The sequence below is a fragment of the Hibiscus syriacus genome, unplaced genomic scaffold (assembly GCF_006381635.1).
Source record: "Hibiscus syriacus cultivar Baekdansim isolate YM2019G1 unplaced genomic scaffold, ASM638163v2 tig00112416_pilon, whole genome shotgun sequence".
NCBI lineage: Eukaryota > Viridiplantae > Streptophyta > Magnoliopsida > Malvales > Malvaceae > Hibiscus > Hibiscus syriacus.
In genome coordinates, this window is record NW_024063328.1 from 383,351 (window position 1) to 393,714 (window position 10,364).

At 34.5% G+C, this 10,364-nt stretch overlaps 1 protein-coding gene across 1 annotated transcript; it reads left to right on the forward strand.

Moving 5' to 3' along the window:
* Positions 1–1,066: 1,066 nt before the first annotated feature.
* Positions 1,067–4,240, forward strand: LOC120179438 (transcription factor ILR3-like). The gene is made up of 5 exons (XM_039185032.1): positions 1,067–1,375; positions 2,760–2,822; positions 3,323–3,400; positions 3,484–3,646; positions 3,801–4,240. Exons 1-5 carry the CDS (start codon positions 1,236–1,238, stop codon positions 4,074–4,076), a joined length of 720 nt encoding a protein of 239 aa, XP_039040963.1. The 5' UTR covers positions 1,067–1,235; the 3' UTR covers positions 4,077–4,240.
* The last annotated feature ends 6,124 nt before the right edge of the window (positions 4,241–10,364 follow it).

Sequence of the window (10,364 nt, forward strand, 5' to 3'; positions counted from 1 at the left end):
ATCAAAGAGAAAGCATCAAACCTCAAGTTTGAGCATTTCAAGCCTATTTTTCATTCAATAACACTACTTGTACTCAATTGTATTCATTCTTGAGTGTTCTTTTCTTTGTTCTAGAATTGTGCAAACAATCTACCTTGTGAGGATTTCCTTGTAAGTTTGCAAATTTGTATTGTTCTCTTTGGGAGTGAGTGTTCTCAAGAATTTGGGGTATAATTCTTGAGGGTTTGTAAGGTTACTCTTTGTCCTCAAAAGAAAGACAAATTAATGAATTGGTGGAAAATCCTTAGTGTGGATAGCTAAGGTAGTAGACATAGACTTTGGTTGAGAAAGTCGAACCACTCTAAATCGTTGTGCAATTACTTTCAATTTTCTACAAAAGCTTCCACCAAATTTTTAATTGCCAATTCACCCCCTCTTGGCCGATTCTGTCAATCGATTAACTCAACAATATGATTACTCAAGCTAGCCATTCTTGGAGAGGTAAATCCCTCCTTACCACCATCTTAAAGCTCTCGTGGTGCACTTTTATCTATACATTGTGGGAGGAACGAAACAAGAGAATTTTTCAAGGATGCTCAAGATCTTCCGAAGAAATCTTTAAAGCTATCAAGGAGATAATAGGGATTCAACTTAGAGGAAGAAATGTTAACCGATTATATAGTGTAAATATTAATCTTTGTAATGCTTGGGATATAGTTTAACCGATCATTATTTTGTATGTTGGTTGTTCATATTTTGATGTTGTAATCGATTGACTGAGTATTTTGAGTTTGTAATTGACTTTGGTTCCTTGGATAATAAAAGCAATTTATCCCCCACACAAAATATTTAACATGTTATTATTGAATCAAATGATACTATTATTAAAAAATAAATTTACTTTTAAAATATTATAATAATATTATCATATAATTCATTGTACATCTATAATATGTAAAATATTAATACATAAATTATTTTCTTTTGTAAGCATACAAATTTAATTTAATATATATTATAAATAATTTGATAGTGCATAGATTCCAATTGAACAGGCTCGCCATCAACCTACCGTTGCTTGAGATTTTCCACCCATTCCCCCATTTTTTTCTCCCAAGAAAAATATAGAGAAAAAAGACTCAGGTTTTTTTATTAATAATTTTCTCTCTTCCCAAACTGCACCCACGCTTCTTCAAAGCCGGAAAAATCTAACAAAACGCTTCAATCTTTCCGGCGAAAATCGAAGTCGGCGGAGAATGGTGTCCCCTGAAAACTCCAATTATTGGTCTCACTTCGATTATACGACTTTGATCGACGATATCCCTGTCCCTGACGGACCTTATCCGGGTTTTACTTGGTCTACGCAGCCAATCAACGCCCCTTCTAATGTTGTCGGGTACCCCTCCCCCCCCCCCAGAAAGTTCCTGTTTTTTCTACCTTTTCCCCCTCAAATTTTGAATTAGGGTTTGTAAAATTATTAATATGACTGATTGGCTTTGTCAAATTATTTTAATCATCTGTGGGATATAATTTTGTTTTAATATGATAAGGTTTCATGGAGTTTTTCATAAAGTTTCGGTTTTGCTCCTGTTTTTCATGGAAAGGTTATGAGATGCTTGCGTGGTTATATAGGGAATGGATTTCTTTTTGTAGCAAATTATGTAAAATGGCTGAGTCTTTATAAATTCGTGAACAAATTTAGTTTTCTTTTAGGGTATATTATTGTTAGATTGTTATTTAAAAAGGTTATTAATTAATTTATTATTATTAATTTTGAAAATTTTAGTGCTGAGAATTGATAAAGTTAATCTATTCTTCATCTTAGCCAAAAGCTGAGATCTCTGAACTTAAACAATGATGCAACGTGTTTCAATCAAATTGTTAAATCTTTCATTTGGTATTTTTTTGTATGTTATGAACTTATGATACTTGAAAAAAAATAGTTTTATACTGTTCATATGGCGAGGAAGATGTGGTTTTTGTATTTAATCCCCTTTCATGTTCTCATGTATCATACATTCTATCACTTGCTTGTTCTGAAATTTGAAAGCATTTTCTGTTTTAAACCCGAATTACAATTTTTATGAACCAGGTTTTGTAGCCAACTTCTTGATGGATTTTTTTGAAATCGAAGCAACGTTATTATTGGAATTTGGAAGTAGAATTAGATTTGGAACAAAATGCTTGAGTAAGCATGTTGTATTAATCTCTTTTCCCATTTTTAGGAAACAAAATTTGTTGCCAACTGGAGCTGGAGAGGACTGAGGATATTTAGGCTTGTCCTTTGCAATTTGTTACCGTTAAACGTGCACTTGATTAGGCTCCCCCCCCCCCCCACCCTTTTTGCTGAACATGAGATTTTATTATTTGCTTCTTGAGTCTTTGAGATATCTGTGGAATTAGAATTTTGATCCATTGGGAGGGTAGGAGCATGTCTTGATTAACTTTTTGGAAACGGTTAGTTGGCAGCGCCTGATTAAGGTCCTTGTCGATTGTCATCATTCACGTGTGGCGTGTGCCACTGTATTTGGTGCTTTATCCACCAGACATTGAACTTTCAAATGAAAGGGAAACCTTGGTTCTGGAATTGCTTATTTTGTAAGCAGATATCTCCATCATGATCTTTATGTGTTTTGGGGACTTTTGTGGCACATTAATAACTTTTATTCCAGTGTAGATCTTCCAATTCTTTGTTTGTTTAACCTTGGCACACGCACTATTGTTGGTTTTCTTTTTCCTTCCTCATATGCTCTTTATCGTCCATTTTAATATGTTCCTAGTGTGGAAATTGATGGCTCATTTGGAGATGCAGATGATCTAAAGGAATCTGGTTCAAAGAAGAGGTAATGCTCTGTCTTTTCATGCTCTATATGATATGAAAAAAGGTTAAAATTTATGTATCACCCGGTCCACTTCCCCACTATTCCCTCATATGTGTTTATAAAACTTTTTAGAACTGGCTTAATAGGTGGACAATACTGTGTTGTGGGGCTTAGAATATTTTTATTGAAGGAATTGTGTAGAAATATTCTAAACTTTAGGCCATGAGATATTGGATAGACAAAAAGAATAATATCTAGGGGCATTTACTTTTGAGAAGCTAAAGCATTTTCATTTGTCTTAGCGTTTAATTGCTACAAACAAATAGTTGCGCAAGTATGCAGCAATTCATGTCCTTCAATAAGATGATTTAGATGGAGAATCTTCTTGAATATTCATTTTTGCCTTATTTTTAACATAGTTCTCTTGGATGACTGATATACAATTCTTTCAATTACAAAAATAGAACTGACTGAAGTATGACATCAGAGGAATCTTATCTCTTATTCTGTTTCTGTTGCAGGGTTAGATCCGAATCATGCAATGCATCTAGCTCCAAAGCATGTAGGGAGAAGTTGCGTAGAGATAGGCTAAATGACAAGTACTTGAACCTCTCTTCTCTTCTCTTGCCTTTTTTTTGGTTTCTCTTCCACGCATGAATGATTAACATTGTGTAAATAACAGGTTTATGGAGCTGGGTTCTATTCTGGAACCTGGAAGACCTCCCAAAACCGATAAGTCTGCTATTTTGATTGACGCTGTCCGAATGGTGACCCAGTTACGAGGTGATGCCCAGAAATTGAAGGATTCAAATTCGAGCCTCCAGGAAAGGATTAAAGAGTTGAAGGTGAGGCTGTTTTGAGGGACTATTTTTGGGTGAAACGGTCATAATCCTTATCTTGCAATTTGCTATTTGGAAACTTCCGGTGTCTTGAAAATAATTATAGAAACATCGAAGTAATACCCATCTCAACATATTAAACTGTATTTCCTCTTTTTAGGCTGAAAAGAATGAGCTTCGTGACGAAAAGCAGAGGCTGAAGGCAGAGAAGGAAAAGTTGGAGCAGCTACTACTCAAAGCAGTGAACGCCCAACCTAGCTTCATGCCACCTGCACCACCGGCAATCCCTGCTGCATTCACAGCAGCCCCAGGTCAAGCTCCTGGGAACAAGTTGGTTCCTTTCATTGGTTATCCTGGAGTTGCAATGTGGCAATTCATGCCGCCTGCAGCAGTTGATACCTCACAGGACCACGTCCTCCGCCCTCCGGTTGCCTAAGCCTTCAACCAACAATTATTAGGGTTTGCATTTTGATGCAAACAAGGTATATGAGTCATGTCTTTGTTCTGGGTTGTTTTAGTTTTCACTGAAGTTCTTCTAACTGGCTTTGTTGGGTGATAATTACAATGTACTCCAATGATTTGGTGCTGATAATTACATGTAAATCTATAATAAGTTCATCTGGCAAACTTTGTTTCTCTTTTTTATCTTGGTTATTAGGTACTCCTGGCTACAAAAATAATTTGTTTTTGTGGCCATTTTTTATAAATTAATTTTGTTTTACTTGTGCTAAGCAAATGAATATCTAATTTAATCAGATTTAACTATTTTATTTTACAAAGAAAACCCAGAATTACCATCATTATTATAGCCTTTTATTATTCTTTTTTATTTGAAGTATCTAAGGATTTGGTGCCAAAAACAAGACTGTTAAGCTAATCAACGGACCATATGCAGGGAAAAATAATTTTCAAAGTATTTTCACATGCTAATGGAAATCACTGGGAATTGAGCATGCATGCATGCACACATATAAATTACTCTGTCTATTATCAACTATGATTCTCCATCTATGACTATGGATGATCATCAAATCCAAATAACATTATCCTTTATGTTTTTTTCCAGGGTTTTCTAATCTGATACCTTCAACATTGTAAATTTGAATTGCTTTGTATGTTATTACATTCTCCATGAACTCTAGCACCAGTGCAGCTGAAAATAACAATGCAGACATATATATCATACAGTTTGAGTTAGAGAAAGCTTACCAATGGTGGAACACTTGGAATGATCGCCATCAATGCTATCAATAGTCGACAAAACAAAGACGAACCGAAGAAGGAACGTGAAGAAGAGAAGCGAATAGAAAAGCATCCGATAAGAAACCCTCCTGGAACCAACTTTCACTTTGATGAATTCTCTAACACCTTTCCCGGGAAGCACAGTTATATGTCTCAAACTAGGAGAGATGTGAAGCTGCATGTTTTACATTCTTGTTTTGCCCTAAAAAAGAACGGAAAACAAAACTCCCTGTGGGATGATCCTCTAACAGTTCATCTAGGTTAATGATATGGAGATGGAGTTGCAGAAGAAAGTAAGGGAAATGGTGTAAAAAAGGGAAGGGATTTAAATTGTAGCTGTCAGTCACCGAACCTTGCTTAACATAGAGGCTATATGTATGTATATTGAGAATAAGGGTTGGTTGTTAAGGAAAAAAAGACATGGGACTTTGTTCTTGTTGATGTTTGGAGGTTTGGCTGGCTTGGTTTTCAAGTAGGGAAGTTGAGAGATCATCAGAAACGGAAACTTCAGAATTTTTTTTAAAGAAAACAATTGCTTTGCCTCCACATGAAGTTAGTGTTATCACGTTCATAAATAAATCAAATTAATAAAAAAGAATAGACCAACTTTTTAGTCCTTAAATTTGGTCAATGGATTTTTTGGCACATCACTCCCTGAACTTAATAACTTTCCCCATTCTAGTCCCCTTGATGATATAATTAAGGGTATGTTTCGTTTGGTTCGGTTTTTAATGAAATATGAATCGGACAGTATTGTGCGATTATTTATAAAAATGAAACCGAAACCTAATGGCATAGAAATCGAATTTTTTTGGTTTGATTCGATTTTACAACATTTAAAGCAAACTTCAAACTTAAACCGAGTGAAAACACACAAGTTTAAATAAAAAAAAAACCATATTATTTGTTTTATGATTGTATTTATTTAGGTTTGTCTTGTAATAGATTGAAAATGGATTCAATTTGGATAATTATTTGCTTTTCATTTCTAATTCAGTTTTGATTTAGAACAAACGGTTTTAAACAACAAATCGAAACTGAATCAAATTGTAAAACTATATGTCTAAACTAAATCGAAACAAATTATAAAACGAAAAATCGGAATCGAATTGCATTGCACAGTTTGGTTTGGATTCTTCGATTCGATTTTCTCGGCTTCATTGCCCAGATATAGCACAACACAACCTTGTGGTGCCACATCAACAAGATGGAAACAAATGTGGACAAATGGACCAGGTTGAAAAATTACAAAGTTCAGGGACCAAAAGTTGCTTTATCCCTAAAAAAATGGAGTTCGACAATACAGAATTTCTGGATGGGAAAATGATAGTCTCTTGCACCTGGGGGGTTTGAATCGAAGAGACATTGGTTGTTGGAATGAAAACTCAGCAACATCTTCTCCATTCTTTTGTACTGTACACACCATTTCCATTAGCTATGTGATTAGCTTAATCTCATTTAAATTATAGTTTTAGTAATATTTTATACTAAACCTACATCCAAATGATTTGAAAGATGCTGTTTCCTAGCATGAAAATTATGTTTAACTAAAAAAAATTATTATAAAGGTGAAAGCTATAACATCACCTTATAAAATTAAGAAGAAAGCTATATATAGACTTACATCACCTGTTAAAGAACACCTATTTGCCTTGCGAAACAATCATAAGAAATCATAACAATTTGATTTAATACATAAATATTATTACTTGTGTGTCAAGATATCATATTGCAGTGTTTATGCAGTACTAGGAATGATTACCTCGGTTCCTATAGAGGCATATTAATTAGGAGCATTAGAACTAGTTTCTTCTTGGGAGGTTAACGCGTTAAGTAGCTCGTGAACAATTTCACTTGTCTCGGTCGAAATTTAGTAAATGTTTGACTTGGATTAATTGAATTAAAATTCGAATTCGATTCGAGATCTCAACAAATTGAGTCGAGTAAAATCTAATTTGACTCGATCGATTCACGAGCAAATCATTAATTTTTTTTAATATTTTTAGTAATTATCTTAAAATATTATTTCGTTCAAAATATTATTGATTTACTTATAGATAATAAAAATGATAAATTATTAATCCACATTAATTTTTTAATAAACAACCAAAAAATACTAAATTATTAACTAATATTTGACTATACCCAAAAGTCACACTCTATTTATTATTTTAATGTATTAATAGATTGTAGTTTCGGAATTTAGACTTTAAATTTGATTCATACACTCTTTTGATAATTTTTTGATTAAATTTATTAATTTATGTTTATATTAAACTACTATTAGTAAATTTTACTTATAGTTAAGAAAACAAGGTAAAAAAATCGTAAGTAATCAGCAACGGTGTGAGCAACAAGTTTTTTTTAATAAGCACGAAACATGTAAAATTTTAACAAATTTAACAAGTCAAGTCGAGCAACAAATATTTTTAACGAGTACGAATCGATCAGGGCCAACTTGAGATCGACTTGCTCAATAAACGCCCCTAGCTATTTCAATGCTGGCGTCAAGTTCAGCAAGTGCAACACCGTTTTCAGTCACTGTGTCAAAAGAGCCAGAGCTGGTTCTACATAAACGCCGGACATTTTCAGGCTGCCCGGGCCTTTGGTGCAGAAGGTATCCATTGCTATTGCTATATTACAGTTGGAATCCAGTAACTAGAGGATGAGAGTCAATGAGTTGTACATAAATGTCCAACATAAGCTAATTGAACGGTTGTGAGAAGGTATTTTACACATTAAACAATGGACTAAAATTACATTTCTTTGATGTAAAATGCGTTCTTTCAAAATGATACTATGAACCAAAAAGATCAAATATCTGAACCTGTATGCTGTACAAGGAACAAAGACTTGACAGGCATCCTGGGAATCAGTACACAGACCTTGATCGATAACTTTAGCCATACTTTAGCCCTATAAACGAAATCAACATTCAACCAATTGTTTTGTGAGAAATTTGTTTATTTTTATTTATTTATTAAACGAATGAATATGAGTAAAATTTATGTTTGTTTACTTAAATGAACATACACAAACAAATGGCTCTTTCATTCATTTATGTTCATAAACGTTTGGCAATCTGTTCGTTTATGTTCATTCATTTATGTTTAGCCTAATCTCTAGACCCGTTTAAAATATGAAGACTTAATAAATTTTAACCTTACACCGATTAATATTTTAAAACTCAATTAGTTTTAAACTCAAATAAAAATGCTCAAATCAATTAAAGAAAATATAAATCCTATAATTAATTAGAAAGAAAAAAAAAACTTCTCAAATATAAACTCAATTGATTTTATGTATGGTCATTCGTTTGTGTTCGTTTATAATTTTAACGAACGAACATGAACAAATACGAACATACTAAATTTCTTAACGAACGAACACGGACAAGAAATTTCTTCTGTTTTGGTGTTTTTGATCGTTTGTTTGTTCGATTGAAGTTAAAAAAACAAATATGAATATATCATCATTCGTGTTTAATGAGAACTAAAGAATAACATAACAAGCATTTATACACGATTGGTTAACAAACTAACAGCCTACAACAACTTCCATATTAACCAGGGTTTTAAATCACGGTCGCGTTTTCGATTCATTTCGAGTTTACTGTGATTGTGGCCATCGCGGGCGCTATTGCGGATGTAACGGATAACTCGGACAGCGGCGAAACTACTATTTCGCGAGCGCTATCACGTTTTCGGACCTTGATTTAAAACCCTGATACTAACTACTAGCTTCACTAAACTATGCCACGTGCATAGCAGGAAATATATATAACTCTAATATTCTCCCTGCTTCTAGTTATCTTCCTCTTTCAGACAGCCTGCACACACACACTATCATGAAATTCTTCAAACGCTGCTTTTGATAGAGGCTTGGTAAAACCATCTGCAATTTGATGGTGTGCTGGAACATAGTTTACTTGTAGTTGATTGGCTGAAACCTTTTCACAAACAAAGTGCGCATCAAGATCTATATGCTTCGATTGAGAATTATAGAGCGGATTTGCGCTCATTGCTACGACACTCGTACTATCGCACCAAACCACCAGTTCACTATTTTGTGACAGTCCAAGCTCGGCCAACAAGGCAGTAACCCAAGCAACTTCTGTAACAGTATCAACAATACTTTTATATTCCGTCTCCATAGTATACCTTGAGACGGACTTTTGTTTCTTAGAACACCAAGCCACAAGGCAGTTATCGAGGAACACCCCATATCTCGACATTGATCGTCAGTCATCAACGTCTGTACCCCAATCGGCATCCGAAAAATCTACAATTTTCAGCCCTGAAGAAATTGGTTTGAAACAAAGACCAAAGTCAACTGTGTCAGCAAGGTGTCAAAGTATCCTTTTCACAACTACAAAATGTGTGACTCGAGGTGCATGCATGAATTGAGCCACATTCCCTACACTAAATGCCAAGTCAGGTCTTGTATGACAAACATAAAGCAATGACCCCACAATTCTACGATACTCACTGGCATCATATAACAATTCTCCTTCATTCAAAGAAAACTTCGAAGCTATAATCATTGGCGTAGCACATGTCGCATAATTCTTCATTCCTATTTTCTCCAACAATTCCAGAACAAACTTCTTCTGGCAAGCATGAGTGTCCCATTGCAACGTTTAACCTCTATCCCAAAAAAAACTTAGTTCTCCTAAGTCTTTCTGTGAGAACCTCTCGCTGAGCATCCTTACAACTTCATTAATCTGTTGAGAGGAATACTCAGTTATGACAATATCATCTACGTAAATGATAACATATATACTTTCATCTCTTTTTCCTTTAATAAATAGAGATGAGTCTGCACGAGTGGCTACAAAACCCATTTGAAGCAAGTTATCTCGAAGTTTTATATGCCAATTGCGAGGAGCTTGACGTAAACCGTATAACGCCTTTTTTAGCTTGCACATGAACTAACCACCATTCTTTGCAACTTGTTCAAATCCCGGTGGCTGCTGCATATACACATCCTGTTCAAGTTGCCATTAAGAAAGACGTTATTTATATCCACATGCCTCAGCTCCCATCTATTTGTTACAACTAAAGCCAACACAGTATTCAAAGAAGAGAAATTTACCACTGGATTGAACGCGTCCATGAAGTCATATTCGGGAATTTGTAACCCTTGGCAACTAAACGAGCTTTGTACCTATGAACGAAACCATCTGGATTATGTTTTAACTTAAATAAGCACTTGCATCCAATTGCTACTTTTTCTTCAGGTAACTTGACCAGCTCCAAGTTTTATTCATTTGAAGTGCATCACATTCATCTTGAACTGCAGCCCTCCAGTGAGACGATTGCATGACTTCATGCATATTTGCAAGAACTTCATTGTTGAAATAACTGGTGTACAGTTTTGGTTTAAAAATTCCACACTTACTTCTTGTAACATTGGGTGATTATTCTGTGAAATAGCTTGAGTGGTAGGAGAACCATTATTACTCTCAAGTACACTAGTAGTT

What these genes read in the sequence shown, in the direction of transcription:
- LOC120179438 (XM_039185032.1), top strand. Translation starts at nt 1,236, where the DNA reads ATGGTGTCCCCTGAAAACTCCAATTATTGGTCTCACTTCGATTATACG. An exon ending in AGAGATAGGCTAAATGACAA is followed by an intron (nt 3,401 to 3,483) that starts GTACTTGAACCT and finishes TGTAAATAACAG; the next exon opens with GTTTATGGAGCTGGGTTCTA. An exon ending in AAAGGATTAAAGAGTTGAAG is followed by an intron (nt 3,647 to 3,800) that starts GTGAGGCTGTTT and finishes TCCTCTTTTTAG; the next exon opens with GCTGAAAAGAATGAGCTTCG.